At 43.0% G+C, this 22,763-nt stretch overlaps 1 protein-coding gene across 3 annotated transcripts in view; it reads left to right on the top strand.

Annotated features, from left to right (window-relative positions):
* Positions 1-792: 792 nt before the first annotated feature.
* The window catches only part of eif4g1b (eukaryotic translation initiation factor 4 gamma, 1b), a 57,104-nt gene continuing 35,133 nt past the window's right edge, over positions 793-22,763 (top strand). The window contains exons 1-7 of one of the 3 annotated variants that reach the window (XM_080025043.1): positions 793-835; positions 6,373-6,425; positions 6,683-6,801; positions 9,937-10,023; positions 10,614-10,646; positions 11,728-11,922; positions 16,997-17,090. In XM_080025043.1, the coding sequence (XP_079881169.1) occupies positions 6,730-6,801; positions 9,937-10,023; positions 10,614-10,646; positions 11,728-11,922; positions 16,997-17,090 (481 nt within the window). In that variant the 5' untranslated portion in view covers positions 793-835; positions 6,373-6,425; positions 6,683-6,729. Of the gene's footprint in view, positions 836-6,372; positions 6,426-6,682; positions 6,802-9,936; positions 10,024-10,613; positions 10,647-11,727; positions 11,923-16,996; positions 17,100-22,763 lie in introns of all 3 variants that reach the window. The other 2 variants (XM_080025042.1, XM_080025044.1) reach the window with 2 other exon arrangements.

The following is a 22,763-nucleotide window of genomic DNA, read 5'->3' as shown; positions in this document are numbered from 1 at the left end:
CGGAAATAATATTAATCTCAAAAGGAATCTGTAGTCTTGCAATATGAGACCCCTGTCTTTTCAAAATCTCACTCTGTGACTGAAAACTAATGACTAGTTGTCTTCAGGTGTGAGTTGATTATCTTTAGATGTAAGAGGGTTTCAGTCAGTCTTTTCAAAGTCTTTTAAAAGTCCTCTAGTGTAAACCCAGCATAATGTGTAATGAAGGAGAAATTGCTACGAAGCAGGTGTAAGACTCGTGGCCTCTCTGGTCTCAAGTTTATGATATATCAATGACTGTGTGTCCTTGGTCTCTTGTGACACGGAGTTCAGTTTGCTCTTCAGAACATAAAAACAAATGTGAATAAGGGTTTCATTAATATTTAATTTTGTCGACATAATTGTATGATTTTATTTGTGGCAATCTAAATGTTAAATGGCTTGCACCGACTGTGGCACACTGAGACATGCCATATAACTACATGCTTTTCATTAACAGACTGATAAGTATAATGCTGTGGCCCATATTTGTATTATTACCTATTATAATCAACTAATTATAACACCGTTGTAATCTAATAATTGCTGAAACAATTTAAACATGAAGTCTCATTTAAAATCAAGAGTATTTTAAACATTACTTATTTTGATCTCTGAAAAATGGTAACTTGTCTTTATTTTAAGAACAAAGTTAAAATGTCTTCAATCGTCTTGTTGACGTCCAAACATCATAAGGATTATCAGAGAGCACGTTCTGGGAAAATTTCACGTGATGGGATTTCGCCGGAATTACCTAGCTACCGGCTTCCGGGAAGATCTTCCGTCCGTCCGGCTCTGCGGACTCAAGGAGAGAAAGGTAACACCGCGGTCCTGAGCTAAATTCTCTATTAAAAGGCTTATATGTTCAAATAACTGTCAAGTCGGTGTTACGTGGAGACTCGGGCGGGACGTTCAAATGTACGTTTGGCCTGTTGGTGTGGAGATATTCTTCGCTGTGTTGACTTTCCTAAGTGGTTGCTGCTGTGTTGTCAGGGATTAGCTCGCTAGCTAGCTCGCTGGCGCTGCTAGCATTCCACGCTAATGCGACGTGGGTGTTCTTTATTCACTTTAGCCCCTACAGCTAGCAAGCTAACATTGTAAATAGGCAGCCAAGACGAATGCCTTCTCATGTGACGTTTAGAAAACATAGTATTTTGAGTGTAGTGTGTCACACATGAGGAGCGAAAAAATAGACTGTCGCGTCACAATGTTTTCGCCGGTTAACGTAATACGTGCTGCTAGCTATCCAACCGCTCACTAGCTAGCTACAGTAAGCTATTCAGGTAGCATTAGGTGAAACCACTCTAGTTGTATCGAAGCCGTGTTCCCCTTGGTGCTTGTACCTCCTGGCAGAAAGCGGCGGAGCAGCTCTCATGCTTGCCAGCTTTGCTTCACTTCGAGAGACGTATGTTGACAGTTGGGACTGTAAAAAGGGCACCCACGTTGAACACTTGATACACGATGAGACCATGTGATTGCCGAGGAAAGTCGGTGCCAGCAATCTGAAACCATTTTCGTTTGGCGGTAAAGTATGTAAAGGTGGTTAAAAATATGTACTCGGTTTATGAACAGTCCCGCCTATTTATCCAGCAGAGTATCTCGTTGCACGAGCCAGACATCATTTTGCCTCTATACAACATGCGAATAAAGACTGTACACAGGGCTTGAGACAGATTTGACAGGACGGTTGTTTTGAATACTGACGCCGGTGACACATTTATTTGGAACCTGCTAGAGTTGACAGGTCGCTGTGCCTTCAGGTTAACCGCTGTAATGAACGTTATACTACTTTGCTCAATGCTCAATGTGGGATTTTCCGCCAGCATTTACCGGCCCCTTGTAATGAATAATGTAAACGTACGCTGGCGTGGTGTTGGCAGTGTTGCTGTTAAACTGGGCCAGTTGTTTGGGTGTGAAATGGAACGGGAGGTCTCTGACTCACTCTGGCTGGTTGACAGCACCGGTTACCATTTAGCTAAGCAGATAGTTACTGAATGTGAGTAGCATATTGAGCTGCTTAGCGGTAGCCACCTCCTCAGCTTTGACAGTTATCTATTCTCCCATTCATTGACACGGCCGCCGTCACGTCAGCCTTGACTCGTGACGCCCTTTAAACGTCGCTTGTTTTTGGTATGTTTAATGTTTTCCGTGAAATAGATTGTTGTCATAGCCGATATGGGTTGAGGCGTGGCTGGCACGAAGCCGGCAGCAGGGGCGTGTGTCGCGCCAATATCGAAAGAAACCACGTGGTAGATCCAGATTGGGCCTAGGAAAGTTAGCAACATGGCTAACAGCACAGCATACGGCGGCAACACGCTTTTGCAACCATATTTGCTGGTGTTTTGGCAAGACTGAGCGTTTGATGGGTGTATGTGTATTTTTTTAATGCAATGCAAAAAGCTGTCGTTGTGGTGCGTTGGGTGTTTGTGTAGACAGGCCGACACGCCCCTGTGTCATTGCTAAAGTGTCCCACACTGAAAGCAAGACGAAATGCCGGTGTTCTACTGTAAAGTTAGCTTGGGGTGAGTGTCGCATATTGACATTTTTAGCGGGTGTCATCGCTGATGTGCTCATGTTTAGGCCGTTCCTTGATCACTTCACCCTGCATGCTGCAGCAGCGTGCGACTCAAGTTGAGGACTGCAGACATGTGACCTCAGCGGAGAATGTGGGTCCAAAATGGATGCAGTTTCCAAAGCATTGTAACGGTCACCATATAGCTTATCGAGGCAGATGTTTATCCAATCAATCTAAAACATTGATCTTTGCTTAACACTCATCAGTCTGGGATAATATTATGCATATGCAGTGATGTCAAACATGATTTAGTTACAGTGAATGAATGAAACAAATTGCTGAATTGTAGTCGCAGGACACATGCATGATGCAAAACAGCCAGTCTGTCAGTTTGCCTTGACATAAGGCCATTACAGAGCTTCCCGTTGTGACACTTGAAAGCGTCTGGACATGTGGGTTTTTGGCAGGATTTAAAGGCCTACTTCACCAGTGGGAATATGAAGGTGTATTGAATTCTGAGATCCTATATAGTATAAATGTGCAAAAAATAAATAAATTGGTTCATCCTAGCCTGAGAAAAGGCAGAAAGAGTGTGTTTTTTAACCCTATATTTATCTTACTGTGACATCACAGTAAGATAAATATAGGGTTAAAAAAACATTACTTTGTAAATATTACTGTGATATCACAGTAATATTTACAAAGTAAGGTAAGCAAAAGCAGTATTGCAAAATAGTGTGTTTGTTGTGCTTAACTATGTTTTGGTTAGTGTTGTTTGATTGCTTCATATGTTGGGCCTGTAGCTTTGTGTTAAAGCAGCACCACATGGATTTTACTAAGGAACATCACTTAAGAGGAGTGCTAGCAAATCATGTTAATGCCATCCGGGTTGTCTCTGATTGGGGTTGAGATGTCTGATTTATAATTAATAAAGCTTGCATTACAAATGAGGGGTGTGGCGTTCAAAGATGTGGGCAGTCCAAATTCAAAGATGGGGACTGTCTATGTCAGGCACTGTTGGAAAATCATTATAGGAAAAGTAGTAGTATTATTGAGTATTTCTTTAGGTGCTAAAACTACTTTGGCAACAACACAGTATATAGGCTTTGCTGCTTCGATTTTGACCTTTCTATTTTAAATGTCTCTTCTGAGTTAGGGCAATATTAAATCTGTTGAATGCAATTAAGAAACAGTTTGGTATTGCATATTGCTTTGGTCAGTAAACTTGAACATAGGCCTAACTTGTCCAAACTATGTTGGCTCTGCTGCCTTTTTAAGGGTGGATCAAAAACACATGTATTTTACTTAATGGGGAATGGATGTTGTGTTGCTCCTTCTTTTTCTGGCTTTAGGCTAAATTAAAGCTATAGTTTTTCCTGGTTGTAGTGATCAATCGGGTCTGTAGAGCTTGCCACCACTGGAGCCTTTTGTGTCCCTGTGGTATCATCACAGCCAGTACCAGTGGCCGGTACAGAATGGTATCACCTGCAAGCCAGTCAACTGTGTGTATAACACAAGTATTATTAGGGGACCATCGGCTTTTAGCAGAGGCTAAAGCATATAACGGCCTCCACACACATCCTATCTCTACTGCGCGTCTACCTCGTGTCTGCGCCTGACTAATCAACCTAGAGCGGCCACACATCCTACCTCAGACGCACTGCTGATGCGCGTCGGAGGCACGTCTGCAGCGACGCTCCCCTTTACCTCAGGAGGCTCGCCTATTTTTTTCTGAGAGCCACGCGTCTCTCTCGGGTCTCTGCTTTAACTGTTAGAGAAATACTCTGCTGAGAGTCATATTGACTTCACACCAGCAGCTTTCGCTGTAGTTTCACCATTTCCTGGTGTGTCCCTTTCAAAATAAAACTTCCAACAAGCAAAAATGTGGCAAAAAAAAAGGCAATGGGGCTCACGGATTACTGTCCAGACTCAATATTAGACTCAATATAAATCATATGCATCATAAATGACACGAAAGAACTTCATTTTTAATGGGAATTACCTATGAAAACTTCATGTAGAAAGATAGGGCTTTTATAATCAGCGCTGCAGCAGCTGCTGAGATGTTCCATGTGTGTCCGAGAAAAATCGCTGACTCCACCACCTTTTTAATACAGTGACTTGTGTATTGTTTCACTTGCGTCACCGTTCAGTAAAGTTTGACTAGTTCTCAGGCTCAGCGTAGCTGTCATGTGAAAGGCTACAACAGGCAGTCTTTTAACAACAGTTGCACTTAGAGTGGGGTCTAGATCATGTACAGACAGTGGTAGACTCAGAGAAGCTACACTCTGTGGGTGTCATGCTAGCTTAAGCAAATGTTCTCTCCTCCTCCTCCTCAGCATGTTTCACCAGCAGTGAATGCTTCTAGTGGCTCCATCTCCACAGTGCAGGTCAGCAGTGGTGGGTGTGCCGTGCATTACCTCACAGAACTCCCTTCAAACTCAGATTCCTGCCAAGACGCAGGTCTCTAGGGTTATCCTCCTTTGTTAGTATTGTAGTGCTGCAGTGTACACTGCTTCTAGGATTACTCAGCCATTTTACTAAATTGTGCAGACTAACCTGTGTGGTGTGAAAAGTGTATTTCACTGACACAGTTGAGTAGTTGCAGAGCACAACATCCTATTTCTTCAGGAGACAGAATTCCCTACAACAACTAAAGGTTTTCTTATTGTTCCCCTATTAAGAGGAGTAAAGTCTGGGAGGCGTTGTAGCATTCTGAGACTGTTTAGTCAGCATTACATCTCGCAGCCATCCCAACATCGTCTGTCAATATGTCTGTGTGTGGTTGACCTTTGAACTGTGGGCTAACATCCCTCAATCATATTTCTAACCATAACTTATATTGCTGCCGTTTTCAGATCTCCAAGGCTCCAATAGGAGGGATAAGCCTACCAATCGATGTTTCAGATTTCATATTGCTTCATGGAAATCTTAACTCAGTCAAAATCCATTATCTTTTTGTCTTCCCTTGTTGGATGTGTTTATGTTATTGTCATGGTAACAGTGGTGATTACAGCCATTTCTGCAGTGTGATTTCCCCCTCCTCTTAAAAAAGAAAAAAACATCCTGATTCATCATGACTCAGCTTTTTACATTGTGGCTACTGTAAGTGTGAGTGAAAAGAAGGTGTGTGGGTCATGTTATGTAGGCTAGATAATGTAGGCTTCAGCTATAAATACCATATCTGTCGCTCTTGCAGCAAGGGCTATTATTACCTAATTACAATGGAATTCGGAAATGACCCTTACCAGTGGGCTACTTAGTCTCAGCCATTGAAACAAAAAATGCATGTTGGTTTTGTTTCTTGAAACATACTTAAAGTTGTGTTTTGACTAAATGCAAAGCAGCTTTCAGAGGTAGTGTAATTGCAAAGATAGTCAATTGAAATCCAGCTTTGGTTGGATACATAGATTCCATACATTGGATTGGTACTGGGCTGGCTTTTCTAAGTCACTGTATAAACTTGTAACAGCGTACGTTTATTTACCTTCTATGAACCTATAATATAATTACATTTTGTACAGGTGGCACAAAAGCCAGCATTGGTGTATCAGAGCTAAACATAAACGTGTGCGCACTTGATACCTATAAGACACATCTGAGTATCGTCCTTCTAAAAATGCCATAACTATTAAATTACTGTCTATTTATTCATGTCTGGAATATGGATTGTTTATTATCTATAAGCCTGCTGATTATTTTATCTGTAAATTGATAAGTGGGTGACACACTCTTTATGGCACCATTCCCTGTATGTTTTAGTATATGGTCACTTCTTTGGGTAAAAAAACAACAAATCAGGCTAATTCTAACTAGTTTGCTCTTTCTGTCTTTCTTAGGAAAAAACCTTCCTCAGTGTAACCACACTTTGGACCTAAGAAGATTTATAAATGTAAGTATACAAAGAAGAATTATTGAAGACTTTTAACAAGATATATTAACATTGAGTTTAATCCTCCCATCAAATGTAGAATATTTCATATCTCTATGTACACTACACACGGTGAAGATGTTTTGCTAATTAAATGATCAAACATTGTACATAAGCCCTCAATGTCCCACATTTCACTTCTCTTTTCTCCTGCAAATTGTTGGTCATTTTTATAAGCCAACTCCCATTTAACCTCTTTGTTTTCTCCTTTTTCTCAGATTTGTACACAGGTCCACATCTGCCTCCCCATGCAGAACTCCATGAAATGAATAAAGCACCACAGCCTATAACAGGACCCCCCCACCCCCACCCTGCCCCCTCCCCCGGCCTCTCACAGGTAAGGAGCCTTGCCTCTTAAAGACACTACGAGTAACTTTGTCCGTTGGCGGCCCCTCTGGACAAAAGCGGTAGTATTTTTACGACGCCAGCTGTCGTGAAGCTGTTTTCTAGCGTGTGCAGGTCGTGCCAGTCTCAATTGATTAGGATGCAATATAGTGCATGTCCGTGTGTTGAAAGCCGTGAGGGCACGGACTCTTTTCGGCTCTGAGAGTGGTTAGTGACTCTGCATCAACTAATGCCAGTCAGTGCCACACACACCTGATTGCAATGAGTTAATGCAGTGTCACCTAACTACTCTCACGGAGCTGAAAGATTATGTGTCCTCACAGAAAGCGAGAGACGGCAGTTAGTATGGATCACGATGAGGTAATGCAGGGTTCAACATAACTTTTTTTTCCTACTGGCCCGCCGGGCCAGTGGATCTGAGTTTTACTGGCCCCTTGTATATTTTCACTGGCCCTGCACACACTTTTTTTTTCTTCATAATTTAGTGTCAATAATTATAATACCTGTATTAGAAAAATAAAGAAAGATAACCAGATCTAAAGGGAATATCTATACTGTAACAGTATATATATATTCCCTTTAGATTTGGTTATTTTTATTTTAGTTAATTATATGAAATGTTGATATTGCTCATACACATAATATAAAACCAGGCAAACATATTGAATTAGAAGCCTACAACTGAAAGTATGTTGAAAGAGTCGGCCAGTATTTTAAAGTCCAGTAGTTTGATTTTATGATTTTTGATTGTTTTTATTCTTGAATTTGGGCAGTTTAATGAATAGTTCACCTGCAGAAGTCATGTTCAAACATAAAAAAAAAAATAAGAGATGAAGGTCTGATCATTCTTTGTGGTGTGGTAGGCTGTTTTTTACTTTCTCTATATGCATTAGGGATGTGAATGTGTCGACCGAATGACCGGTTTTCCACTTGCGCTCAAGTTGACTTTAAAAATAGAATAGAAATACGAAAATCAGGGGGTTATGCCGTTTTTTTAATGGGATATTTCACCGTGTATGTGAGTTCACGTCTGGTCGTGAGCGCGCTGCAGGAGTGTCACTTCTCCATGAAGTGTCAGCTTCACATTAAGAGTCCGGTGTGGGACCATTTTTTCAAACTATTGATAAAAAACAATGCAGTGCAAAATATGCAGCACAAGTTAAACGCTCGTCTAAGACTAAGACGTTAAATCACCTTAGAAACACACAATGCCTTCGTCCGATCACAGCAGCGTTTCACCGTGTGATCTCGCCAGCGAGTGAGCCGCCGCGCAGATGAACTGTGGTTTGTGGCTAAAATAATAACCGGGGATATTCTCCCCGTTAGCGATTTCAATGGGAAAGACTTCCGCGATTTGATTGAATGTCTCGAGCCTGAAAACACAGTGCCAAACTGCGCGACTATAGGAACTGTACAGTGAGCGGAGTCCCTTCGTTCGTTTCTGTCTACAACCGACACAATCACCGGAGACGCATTCACAGCGTTTAAATAACGCCTCTCATTTGTATTACCATTGGGGCTTGTATGCAAATACTGTAACATTACGGTGGCAGATGAAGGAAAAGCGCAGTTATCACTTTCTGCACCTCAACCTCTGCTGTGGGAAGAAAGAAAGGGGGCAAAGCAAGTCGATTGATTTGTCGACTCGCAGGCGGACGGTAGGCAGCTCTGCCAACGGAGCGAGAGTGCACCCGCTTCTTGCTCCGCCTGTCAAAACGCCCACGCATCGGTTGTCCACTGGCCTTTCATTAAAAAATATATTTTATATTAGGTTTATTATATTGAGTCTTAAATAAACACTGCTTTCATTACGACTCTCAACGCGCATTTCAATGAACCATGATAGTCTACAAAAAAGGTAATCTACAAAAAGATACTGAACTGTGATTGGCCAGTCACTGGCCCGGGCGGGACAGTGACTGGCCAATCAACTTGCCCTGCATATGATTTTACTGGCCCCGGGCCATCGGGCTATACGTTATGTCGAACCCTGGGTAATGTGTTTATGTTGTTGTAAATAATGACTATTTCAGATGAAAAATGGTCATCTGATGATGGTGAAGCCAAGTAAACTTTGTGTTAGTAACGCTCATTCATTTAGGAGTAAACACTGCACTCCCGTGTAATTGTATACACGTTGCTTGGCAATGCCCTCGCCTCCTCCCGCCCGTCTATCACTCTCCCTTTTAGCTTTTCTTCATTGCATTTTCTTTTTTTTTCTTTGATGGTTCAGCCCCGTTATCAGTCATTATGACGACAAATAACTGTCTCAAACAAGGCTCCCGCTCCCCTTCCCTCACCTGGTGGGATAGGCTTCTCAAATCGCGTTGCAGTGCTACACTGAAATCTGCGACAAATATGGATATGTGACCATAGCATGCGCAAACCGAAAATCGGACTGGGTGTGCGACCAGACCAAACGCAGTAATAAAAACGTCTTTCTTTGCACTGATGGTCTCGTTTGCTGTTAAAGGTAATTTATGACTATCAGAGGAAACATGGGGCTGTTAAAAAGATATTTAAATGTTACTCGTAGCTGCTTTAACTCCATGTGTGGTAGTTCTTTTTAAGGATGGGTTTCACTATCCCACTCTGTTTCTCAAAGAAAATGGGCTGTCGTGAGTCGCGACAGGATTTGTGTGCACATAATGGGATGCAGATCACACAACACTGCACTCTCCGGCGCATAATGGTTGCATCAGCCAAAAGCAATCCATTGGTACAACTCTCGACTATGTAGCAGAAAGCTGTAATCCATAGTGATAATCAGAAATAACTACGGCCATGTTAAAAAAAAATGCCTGTATGTCAGTTTCCAGCTTTTCCATTGCATTGTCAGCTGCCAGTGTTGCTTTGAGCAGCTTCATTGTAATTATGAAAGCAACAAACACATTAGTCTTCTCCAAAACAAGATTATTACCATATTCAGAACATTTTGCATGTGCCTGCTTAAAGTGCAGTGTGTGTATTCCAAAGAACACACTTGGTCACTTTACATTAACTCAGATGTGAGGATATGCTGGTATTCTGAGAGCTGAATAATGTGATCATCTTAGTGCCTGTGCACCTTTTTGGACCTTTGTGTCCCACTCTGCAGCCACTGATGTCACTTCCTGTCTCTCTTCAGCCCTCCTTCCCCCCTGGGCAGCCCCCTTCTGTGTTGTTTGCCTCCCCACCGCCTCCACAAATGAACCCAACACCTCAGCCCCGACAGGTAGGCCTGCACACTGCTCAGCCATCCTACACAGCACGCCTACAGTCATCCACTTCTTTGTTTCTTCCAGCACATTTCGGAGACTGTACTCCTGGTTCTAACGTTAGTAAAACAGCCAAACTGTACCTTCCTGGAGTAGGAGCACACACGTTACCAAGTTAACTTCTGTGGTGCATTATAGACCTAAAGTTTAACATGCGTTTTGTTTTGTTTTTATTCCTAACCCTCTTTGTCAAACGATTGACAGACAAACCAATCAATCCGTTTCAAAAGTTTGGATAAAGATTAAAAAAAAATAAAAAAATCTGTGTGCAAATTTGGAATAATTGCTCCTCTCTTTCACTATTGGAAGTCTTCCCGACTGGAAAACACAATCTACTGTCAGTTTCTTAGAATGCCTGCCTGTCTATTTGCCTGCTTTCAACCAGTTCTGCACCTTTGTTGACTGTTAGCCCCCTACCTCACACAGCATTGTGTGCAATGGCTGTAGAGGTGCAGAACTAGAAGGAGCTTGTCATTGGAGAGTGGAGCATGGATCATTTGCTTTTTGTGTTTAACCTCTGTCCTGTCTGCCTCTCTTCTTCCTCTAGTTTGCCCCAGGGCCGCGGCCTATGCACCAACAGGTACTAACAGCACAACTGACTGAACTAACATGAGGGGGGGCCCTTTCCTGTAACACTTATTAAAAGCAGTAGAGGAGCTTTAACTAAAGACCTGAGCATATAACTGTAGACAGCCCCACCGAGCTACAACAATGTTAGGTGATCTTGATTAAATTAACCCACTATATTTTGTGACTTAATAACTGTCATAAGTAAAAATGTTTTAGAGGTGACCGATGTGAATAATGTTACTTTTCACAACTAGCCATCGCTTTGTTGAAGAAAGTAAACATCTAGATTGTTCATGCACATTTTTCTATTTGTAGTTATTGAGCTTTGGTCTGAATCTTATTCGAAGGGAACTAGAACTAATTTGTTGGGATACACTGTTGTGCTTCCACTCTGCATGTTGCTTGTTAAATCACTGCTTGGCACAGAAAGGACTGTTTCTGGGTGCTTTGGCTCTAACTGATTGTGGTGCTTCTCTCTTTTTCTCAATCCTCCTCTTCCCACCCTCTTCTTGCTTCCATGTGATGTGTCTGTGTGTGATCTGTGTTTGCGCTGCTGAAGGGAAGCTTCAGGTCGCTACAGGTAACTCAATTTCCTCTTTCTCCCAGATTTGCCTTCTGTTTTTTTCACATCCTTTTAAGGAGTGCAAACAGTACTGTATGTGTGTGTCTAATATTTGGCACCGTTGTGCTCTGTTGGCTCAGTGTCATTTTGCTCGCTACGGCGGTTAGCTCCCAGGCCAGCAGCAGAATGTCAATGAGGAGGCTCTGAATGAACTAGCATTAGCTGCTTTATCTCGCCTGGCAGGCTGGACCAATATGTTTCCAGTTGGATTCTAGCCATAGATTCATGGACAAACTATGAGGCTAGCTTTTTAGGCTGAACAAGCTAGGTTCCACTTGCTTCAAGAGATAAACTCCTACAACGGCATGGGGGATGGTTTTTATGTCAGAGGTTATAGAAAGGTAACTAATGATTCCTTTTATTTCTTCTCCCATTTCTTGTCCCACATTTTCCTGTGGCCTTTCTGTTGTCTTTCAACTACATGTGTTGTCATTGTCAACCCTGGTCTGCTGCCCTGCCTCCTCTCTAGCCCTATTACACCAACAGGGCTGGCCTGCCTCCTAACAGCGGGCCTCGGGGCGTCCCTCCCAGCAGCGGCCCTCGGCCTGTGACACCGACCCATGTCTACCAGGCGGGCCCTGGCTCCCAAATGATGATGATCCCCGGGCAACAGCTGCCCTTCCCCAGCTCCCCACAGGGACCGGCCTACTTCATACCAGGACAGGTAAGGGGCACAGACATGGGCGTAAAGTAGTGAGTAGGATTGGCCGGTATCCAATTTCTTAACCCTTCCCCAAATTATACCCCAGTACACAGTATTACGGTCGGGTAATCCCTATATGTGCTTCAATGGTAGCCTAATTGTTTTCGATTTTCGCCTAACACTGCAATATTGCATTGAACGAACCATGATGACGTTGCCTTCGCCAAATACAACATTTTACTGAACAGCGCTTGAACAAATCACAATGTTACTCAACACAACCTACTGTGCGTCACAAACAAAAGAAACAAACAAAATCACTGCAAGTTATTTACTTTAACCTCCTAGGACCCGAGCTCTTCCAGGGCATGCATTTTTTATTTCTCTTTGCTATTTGGGCTGATTGGGACCTAATGAGTATACAAACCAAGAATTATCTTTTTACATGATGTAGTTTCTGAGAAAAATGATGTCCACATATGAGGACCGCAGTTTTAAATCAAGATAAAACACAATAAAGTCAGAATTGAGTAATCATGAACAAAACTCATTTTTTGGTGCCTGAACAGAGCAGCATTTTTCCTGAGTGCAAAAACAAAATGAGAAACAACAATTGTGCCCCTTTGAGCAATATGGCTCATTAGAAAGGCTGCTAACAGTTGCAGGAAGACGTATATCCTGAATTGTAGCCAGAATCCTGGCCTTGGCCCTGGGGATGGTAGTCAAAGACCTGGCTTTGGCCCTTGGGTTGGTAGTTGGCAATCTGGCCTTGGCCCTTGGGTTTGTAGCCAGAATCCTGGCCTTGGCTCTTGGATTGGTAGCCAGAAACCTGACCCTGGAAGCCAGAATCCTGGCTTTGGCCCTAAGGATGGTAGCCGGAAAATTGGCCCGGGTAGCCAGAATCCATAGCTTTGGCCCTTGGGTTGATAGCTGGCTATCTGGCCTTGGCCCTTGGTTTTGTAGCCAGAATCCATGGTCTTGGCCCTTGGGTTGGTAGCCCGAACCTGGCCCGGATAGCCAGAATCCTGTCCTTGGCCCCTAAGGATGGTAGCCGGAAAACTGGCCATAGCCCTGGCCCTTGGGTTGGTAATCAGAGACCTGGCCTTGGCCCTTGGGTTTGTAGCCAGAATCCTGGCCTTGGCCCTTGGGTTGGTAGCCAGAATCCTGGCCTTAAAAGCCAGAATCCTGGCCTTGGTAGCTGAAAACATGGCCCTGGTAGCCGGAAACCTGGCCTTGGCCCTTGGGTTGGTAGCCGGAAACCTGGCCTTGGCCCTTGGGTTGGTAGCCGGAAACCTGGCCTTGGCCCTTGGGTTGGTAGCTGGAAACCTGGCCTTGGCCCTGGCCCTTGGGTTGGTAGCTGGAAACCTGGCCCTGGTAGCCAGCAGCCTGGTCTTGGCCCTGGGGATAGTAGCCAGAAAACTGGCCTTAGCCCAGGCACTTGGGTTTGTAGCCAGAATCCTGGCCTTGGTCCTTGGGTTGTTAGCTGGAAACATGGCCCTGGTAGCAAGAGTCCTGGCCTTGGCATTAGGGATGGTAGCCAGATAACTGGCCTTGGCCCTGGGCCTTCGGTTGGTAGTCAGAGACCAGGCCTTGGGCCTTGGGTTAGTATCCGGAAACACGGCCCTGGTAGCCAGAATCCTGGCCTTGGCCCTGGGGATCATAGCTGGAAAACTGGCCTTGGCCAAGGCCCTTGGGTTGGTAGTCAGAGACTTGGCCTTGGCCATTCGGTTGGTAGCCGGAAACCTGGCCCTGGTAGCCGGAAACCTGGCCTTGGCCCTGGCCCCGGCCCTTGGGTAAGGAGCCGGAAAACTGGCACTGGGGTTGAAATTTACTGAAATGTACTCATTGTAACTGTAAATGAGGGCAACCTAAGTGTCTCTTGAGTGAAAAGTGAAAGGTTATTGATTGATTGATTGATTGAAAACATATAAAAATGTTCCACAGAACTAAGTCCCGCTGTCCACATACAAGGATTTTTCAATAAAACTAACAGAATGAAGTCCTCCCGTCCACATATGTGTACATCATTTTTAGCAGCATGGTAAATTGTTACAATTACTAGCTTTTGTAAATGTTTTACTTCCATAACAAACATTGAACACTTTTATACATATTCTGAACAAGAATCAGCCATGAAATTTGATTAGATTTTTTTCTTGGTCGAAGTTTGGATCAGGATTTTCCATTTTGGGTGTGATGAACTTTTGGGTGTGTTGTCGGCCATCTTGAATCTAAAGTATAATGTATTATACTCTTCTGCCACCACTAAGTGGCAGTATAATGTCCTTGTATGTGGACCCCAGGCCCTTTTTAGAGCAACATTTTGCATTGTGGTCTAGACAGCCCAAAAAGTTGATGTCCACACAGGTGGACGCCAGGTCCTAGGAGGTTAAAAGTATTTTAAAGCTGCATTCTTATATTTAAGATGTTATACACAATAAGGCAGCAGTTTTTGGGGACCAACTTTCTTGCCTTGGCAATCTTTTCTTTCTAATTATCCCTTCTGAGAAGAGGCTGTCATGTGATTCATACAGGACAGGTAAGGGGCACAGACATGGGCGTAAAGTAGTGAGTAAGGGCGAGTATGAGCCCTTTTTTGACAGGTTCTGTATTTGACAAATTATGCCACGGACACACTCATTATAAACGTGCGCACATTACACAGCATATGTTTTTTTTTAGTGCTGTCAAACGATTAAAATATTTTATCGCATTTTTATCTATTCTAGCCTAAATGTCCCTTGATTTATTTGTCCCATTATTTTTTCTAATTTTAATGCTCATATCACACCCATTCTCTACACCCTTGTAATTCAATGTATTTCTTCTAAAATATCATAATTTGCAATTCAGTGCAAATAGCCCACAATGTAGATCTCTCCACCCTCCCTCCCCCAAAACAGCATAGACAAACATAACTGGAACTTCTTTTTTTATTTAAAAACCAAACCATAAAACAACATAGGCTATATAAAACAAATTAGTATTTAGGCTAAAGTAAACTGGTTGTTGTAGGCCTAAATGTTTTGGGAGTCTTTCATCCACGGCTTATTTCAGACTGCAGTGTTTCCCCCAGCGCTTTATAGTTAAGGCGGCCGCCTTAGCAAAACCGGCCCCCCGCCTTGACTACTGACCGACCAAAAAAAAAAAATATATTAAATCTTTATTTTTTTTATTTTTAGTGCTGCACAATTAATGTACTAGCAAGCGCGATGTGTGATTTTTCATGGTCAGAAATGCGCGAAAGGCCGTGATTTGCGGTAAATAAATGTGCACATATGTCTCCAAGCGTTTCTCTCTGCTCAGACTATCAGCTGCTCTGTGTCGGGGGCTCTGCGCGCGCGACCGTCCCGCGCTGCGCGCGACTACAGCATGTACGCGGGAAACGAGCAGCAGCAAACCGACATTTAACCTGTGGCGATAATAAACGCAGTGCGGTTCTATGGGGATATTTAGCTGAACAGAAAGAAGTGCTCTGCAAAGCTAGACTAGTTTAAAACTCCACATCACCGTGGCAACACAACTTATCGGCTCATACAGCGCAGAGAAAAGTCTGATACATGCATGAGAGTGATGGCCCAGGCACCTTTCAGTAAGTTTACAGAAGTGCACACTGTAACTGTCTTTGAAATGCCTTTAGTCATTTTAAGGGGAAAACACTTTGTATTATTTCAATAATTGAATTATTTTTCAAACAGCATGCTTGTGTAGCCATACAAGATTTATTTTTCTGAATTTTAAATGCTGCTTTATTTTTATGTTTTAAATTTGGAAATACATGTTCCAAAACAACCAATAACCTCTGTATTTAAAAAGAAATCAAGCAAGTAGGCTAATAATAACCATATATGAATTAATCGCATCACAGTATGCCTATTGTCCACAATAATCTCACAACAGCCCCCCATCCAAAAAGGAACTTTAAAAAGCACTTTGATACACATGTTAAGTGTATGGTCCATTATTTGTATTTAGTGTGTCTGCATGGTATTGCACCAAAACAGTAGAACTTTTCTTTAATTGTATTTTGTACCGTCTGCATGTTTGCACAAAATGTGCACATAGCAAACAAAATTGCACAACTGTAAGGTCAGTGTCATTCAAATAAACAGAACCATTTCTTTAGGGCGCATTGGCATCTTTGAGCAAAATACCCCCAAAATTTTCGCCGCGGCGCTTTGCGCCGCACCTCCTGTGCGGCTTGACAGTGACCACCTTGACTAAGACATTTCCTGGGGGAAACACTGGACTGTGTGGAGTGGACACACTGCTTGTGTATGTGGGGTATTTGCTATGGTGCTGCTGCAGCCGAGGCTCGAGTCGCCCTTCGTAGCGAAAATTAAAGTGAAAATGAATGACTGCCGGCTGCCACTAACATTCATGGAGGTTTTGGTGTGCGCGCAGGGTTATAAGTAAGACTTTTGCAAATGACAAGCTTTCTTTACTGTTCTTTTTCCCGCGAAGTCCCAGACTCACACCACACGGAAGAAGCTACTAGTGAAGGTCGCACAGCTGAGCTAGGAAGTGCTAGGTTCCGGTTTCTGCTTCAAAATAAAAGTCAGAATTGACTGGACGTTTCGCCGTTTTGCTAGTTAAATGATTTTAATGTGAAATTACGCTGTAATACATGTTCCGTTTGAATTAACAGTAACTTAACTGCGAGCCACATGTATAGTTTGTGGTGTTTCAGTTGTTCAAACACTACTTGATTCAACAGCTTGTGAAAAAAAACACAACGTTTGCTAGGCCATGACGAGCGTTAATCGCGCGATAAAAAAATGATCGCTGTTAAAATGGGTTTGCGTTAACGCCGTTAATAACGCGTTAAACTGACAGCACTAGTTTTTTTTATTACGATCATCAAGAAATACCGTTGCTATTTTTAAATATCCTGGGATACGGTTTAATTATAGTATTACTGCCCTTCCCTAGTAGTGAGTGACGCTGCCAAACCTTTGCTTTACTGGGGTCAGGTGGAATATGGGCAAGCCTATATTTGCACTCATAATTTATATCGGTGTTGTGACTGTATCTAATGACATTGTTTGCTTCCCTTGCTCATCTTCCCAATGCTCCCTCTTGTCTGTTTCTTTAGTACCGGTCAGCAACCTACGTGACCACACCCCAGCAATACCCAGTCCCAACAGGCACTCCAGGCTTCTATCCAGGAACCAGCCCCGCTGAATATGGTACTTATGGTAAGAGGCTCTACCTGGGGCCTCACCTGAGCCAAACACACGCACACACACACACACACATGCATGTAGCAGGGGTATTAATTGACGCAGGGACTTGCTAACTTAATCAAATGTTTAAAAAATACTTAATTGAAGTAATGCATCAGCAGGTTCTGAGACAGGAATCAAAGCTGCAATAACAGGGTGTTTTCAAACGACAGAGGCTAACCACAACCAAAGAAAAACCTCATCTCTCTAATCACTTTTTTAGTGACATTCAACAATCCTACAGAAAGAATGACACTTTGTTCCTATCCATCACAGAGCATAGGACTGTAATGAAATGCAGCTACGAGAAATGTTGTGTTGTCACTGAGGGGAGCGGCTGCATTCTGGAAAATGTTAAAAGATAATGACTATCGTATTCAAAGCAGGCTGAGCGAAATGGGTGCTACGCAAAAAATACATTAAAGGATGTCGTCGTAAATAACGTCTGCATTGAGCTTTTCAGATTGTTCTGTATACAACAGTATGATTCTATAATACAAAAAGACACTCAGCTATCAAAGTTCCCACACATTGACTTTTCTGTTGTTTTACATTGTGTTCATTCATTCCAAACATACTCCATTATTACATTACATGTCTACTAAACATAGCAGCACTACAGGTGTAAGCTGTTGATCCCATGTGTTGTCACACCCTCTAGAGGTGGCTGAGAGTCAGTACACCACAGGAAGTGATGATGGCCTGAAAACAAACTTGCTGACCCCCTGCCAGCAGGCATCTGAACAATGTGTTGTCTTTGTTTAAACTGTAGCTCATCAGCAATAGAATGCACTGGCCTCAATACAGGACTGTAAAAACACAATTCTTCCGATAAGGCTTCCCATCTACACTATCAGCGTGTGTGTGTGCACTGTACCATGTGAATGGTTGCTTGAACAGTACCTCTGCACACTCCACATTTGCGTGTATATATGTATTTGATTAAAAATAGTGGTAAATGTTTTGTAACTGTATTTTATTGTTTGTGTCATGTTCAAACGTCTGTGTTAGCAGATAGCATAGGCTATATAATAGTCTTGTGTTAACGCATTGCAACCAACAAATGCTAAGGAATATTCTGCATATTATGCCTTTAATCAAATGATTATATCATCAAATACAGTTTAGAAGAAAGTAGCTACAGTTGTGCCTTGTTTAATTCATAAAACCTTTAAAGTAAGCTATTAATCTGTCACTGCACTGGTTACTAGTTCATTTTGATAAGCTCCACATAAAAACAAAAGTGTTACACACGTCACCAGTCGATTAATATTCAGGGCAATATATAAATATGAATAAAAAAACAAGAAATGGGTTAAAGGCAATTTAGAAATAAGCATCAATTGTGAGGCTAACAGAGAATAATGAATATGAACAAAGTGCAATGGTACAGTTCAGTTCCATGTTCACCTGTTCAGATTGAACGGTCTAACTGTTTTGGAGTAGTCCTTGTTTTGATTCTCCTGTATCTATTTCCTGTCCAGACTGCATTATGCCTTGTTTCCACCGAGTAGAGCGGGTCAGGTCGAATCGGTCCGGTTATTTTGGCTTTCCATTTGCCAAAAGCTGGGTAGGGTACGGATATAAGCGAGCCTAACCGCTCTAAGCCCTACCAACTGAGCTAAGGGCGCCCCCACACAGCACTGTTTATTGTGTGTTGTTTTTCCTCGTCATTAAATTAATCAGTGGGCTACACTGTGTCCCACTGCTACGATGTCACGTAGCTGCCGCAGCCAGCACTGTTCGACCTAGCAGTCTCTGGGCATTTGCCGGTGTAATACGCTTACAACAAGAGACCGCTGGCTTGACCATAGTTGTTCCACAGCCCGATAGTTTGACCCATATTCTGGCGGCATCTATCACAGTCAAGCCTAAACCCTGCCCTTCCAGTAAGGGTAGGGTCGGCGTTGGTGACACCACCGATGTTCTTAAAAGCGAACAGTATCAGGTCACTGGTAGTATTAAAGATCTCTTCTGCTATTTATGCCAGATATTTGAATCACCACATAGGACAGGATGTCCCCATGTGTTTGTGTCTGAGGATTTGAGTCACATGGCATGTTGTGACATGAGCTTGGCACATGACCCAAGATAACAACATATGCCAGTAAAAGATGGCTCTCAAACTCTGCTCTCCTTTGAGCTTCACCCATTATTTTTGCTTTGAAAATGCAGAGATGGTGAGGGCTGTCTTAGGTTTCACCATGTCACAGAGGCTTAAGAATCTACAATGCTCATCATAACCAAAGTTCTGGTAACTGCATAGTTACAATCCCAGAGTATCATCCCAACACCCCCCTCTGCTCCTCTTAAGTGGTACGGTCTCACTGACCACCCAGTCTTTTTGTAGCAATCAGGTAGAAACACATACACACATACAAAGTGCTGAGGGAGTGTGGTGACTATTTTTAAGACTCCCCCAAGCACCCCACAACACTTGTCCATACACACAGCCCCCCACCCCCTTTGTAGTATGTTATGACATCTTTGCTGTCATAAATCAGATCACTTGTCCAGGGTGGAGAGATAGGGGAGTCGTCAGGCAAATTGGAGCCATTGTGAATGATACAACTTAAAGGTGCAGTTTCAGAGGAGGGGGATTTGTTTACATTTACAGAGCCTGCAGTTAGAATTATTCAATACTAAGTATTACATGTACAGTTAATATGTTTTGTAAACGTCATCATAAATCAAGACAACATTATTTTGTGTCACCTGGAACCAAACGTAAGACTAGAATATGTTTGTTAACAAAACTGTGGGCCCTGCTGCTGTAAACAACAATGGCAAAACGGTAACGTCTCTTTTTAAAACTTTAAACAGTGTTTCAGGGATCCAATTTTCCTGTGAACAAAGTTTGTTTATTCAGTTAAGAGAATATACCTTAGAAAATGTTCTCTTCTCTGAAACACCCAACGTTACATATTGTACCTTTAATGGCTTCGCTTGCCTGCCAGCGCTCTCTAGAGGGGGGAGAGGGGGAGGGAGGAAGTTGGAAAAAAAGTGAAAGGCAGGGAGGAAATAGGAAGGTCAGAGGGAGGAGCAAAACCCGGGGACAAGCTGGAAGAGGCAGGACTGAGCTTTCAAAGAAGTCATTCTGAGAGAGGGCACCTGTAGAGAGGACAGGAAGAAGTTTAGAGAGGGGGTTTGAAGAGAAAACCCCCTCTCCCTTTTCACTGTCCAAATACGCAGTTGTTGCATTCAGCATGGGGAACCGTGGGTCTCGAGAGCAGCAGGACTCAGAGGGTAGGTGTCGTCTAGACAGTGGGTATATATTTACAGCCCATCCCCCTCACCCCACTCTCTCAATGTCCTGCACGTCGAGAGTCCTATCTCAAGCGACTTATTTACAGCATGGGGATGCTGTCCAAGAAAAAGTCTAATTCAGCCATCTGGCTTCTCTTGGTTTTTAGCATGCTCATATTCTCTCTCTCTCTCTCTCTCTCTCTCTCTCTCTGTCTCTCTGTCTCTCTCTCTCTGTCTCTCTCTGTCTCTCTCTCTCTCTCTCTCTCTCTGTGTCCGTCCGTCTTCCCTCCCTTTCCTTCTCACTCTCTCTTCCCCCCCAGCCGGTATGGGGTTTTTGACTATATTTAGGCTGTGCTGCTCCTGGTCAACAATGCGGACTCAGTAATGTGAGTTCGACTAAAATGCGCGCAGAGGGGGGAGAGAGAGGTAGAGCAGGAGCTAGTCACCGCAGGGCTGAAAGAGGGGCCTCTTCAATCTGAGGAGGAGGTTTTCTTTTTTCTTTTTTTACATCAGTTTGTTGAAACTGGGCTAGAACTGGTTCTGAACTGTAGCTGAGGCCAGGTAATGTCACTGAATAGTTAGATGTCTTGTTGACATTATTGACCGGGTAAGCTAACAGAGGGTCTTTGAACTTGGTGAACCTAGCCGTGGGGGCCAATGTGTTTGCTCGGATAAAATATGACGAGAGATTTTGAGATGGCACTAAAGCATTCAAAGACAGTGTAAAGACATCATCTGAAATGGTGAGATGCAGATTTGAAGCAATGTTGACTGTTCAAGTGGATCTCCCCTTGTTGTTGGAACAATTATGATAGAGGACATGTTTTGAGTTACGGGCGCTTTCACACCTGGAAAGTGGCTTACACATTGTTTAGTTTGTGAAAAGGTTTGATTTTATTTAACACCTATCGTTTCCTCTGGTCAGGATCAGGTCGTGAAGTGAACCGTAATGCAGCGGCATAAGCAATGTGAGAACGTTCTTGTCATTAATTGTTACAGGCATGCAAATGAGTCACCTTTCGGCGAAATTTGCCGTTTTGGAAACAAAATTGGCCACTGATGTGATTCGTGGAGATCCGCTGAGAAAATATGTTGGGGGGTGGTGGGGGGTCTGATGGCCAGCACAGTGTGTGTGAGAGTGTGGAGCATGCACCTATTAAGAAAGTGGAGTGACCATAGTGACTAACTATGATTAAGAAAGTGGAGTGACCATAGTGACTAACTATGATTGACGGATGGTAACTCCTATCCTATGAGTGTTGACGGTCATTTGGCCAATCGGATCCAGTATGTGTCATTGAGGGGCGGTGTCAGTGAGCCAGAGCCTTTGCAGGGAAGTTTACTTTTTTTGCTCTCCGAGTTATCGGAGCGTCTAAGTCATGGTTCAAGTAGCCGCAGTATTATTATTTTACCATGTTAATGTGCCCACTCAGTTTATGTGAATCACTTTTATAAATAAATTCACGCTGTTTGCCAACCATTGTTTTAAGGCCGTTTGCCCTGATGTTTGCGCACGCGCGATTTGCGGATTGTCACTGCAGATTAACGTGTCACCTCAAGTTAATAATGTGCTTTTGGCTATTGCGGTTTTCACGGTTTTTGAATGGTGCATGGTGTTATGACCGGCACACCTGAGGTGAATGTAGTGCTCATACCGAGATCGCTTCAACAAGGTCTAGGGATGCTTGTTTGGTACGCTTGTGGTGCGCACCCAAGTGCGATTGCTGTGTCCTCACCTGAGCAAATGAACCAAAGCAAATGTGGAATCGAGCTCAAGGTAATTTCAGTCAACCAAACAAGGCAGGTGTGAAGCGCCCCAAGATGAATTACTCTACTGGAGAAATGGTTAAAGGCAGCAACCAGGAAAGGGCATTGTGGAACTGAATCAATTTAAGTTTATGGAATTTTAATTTGATCGATGACTTGAATTGAGTGTTACAGGAATATTTAAATGATCCACATTTGTCCTATTTCACTCCCCAACATCTTCATTCATTTATTTGTCCATTCACTTATTAATTATTCCTTAAGGTTACCCTGATAGATAAAAGTATGATTATTCAAACACTCTCCTGCAAGGTGTCTTTACAGTTAAATAGGAATGTTGTCATGACACTAAAGCCCAAACCTATACATTTTTTATTTTTGAAATCTAGGAATTGTAGGCCAATTGAGGTGAACTTATATTGTTGATTTGCTTTGCTAAAGCATTTGATGGATGCCTTAAAGGGGTAGTTCAGGATTTTAGACATAGGGCCTTATTCCCAAGTTAGCCTTGGTGTTCTTTATCAGTGGAGACAGTTTTCAACACATTTAATTCAGTCCTTCTAGTTGCAGAGTGCGCTCGTGCTAAGCTAGCGCACGGCATCGGGGGGATACCTAGCCTGCTAC

The sequence above is a fragment of the Ammodytes marinus genome, assembly GCF_949987685.1.
Source record: "Ammodytes marinus genome assembly, chromosome: 3".
Classification (NCBI taxonomy): Eukaryota; Metazoa; Chordata; class Actinopteri; order Uranoscopiformes; family Ammodytidae; genus Ammodytes; species Ammodytes marinus.
The sequence above is the reverse complement of the archived record's forward strand: the minus strand, read 5'-3'. Positions and strand labels throughout refer to the sequence as shown.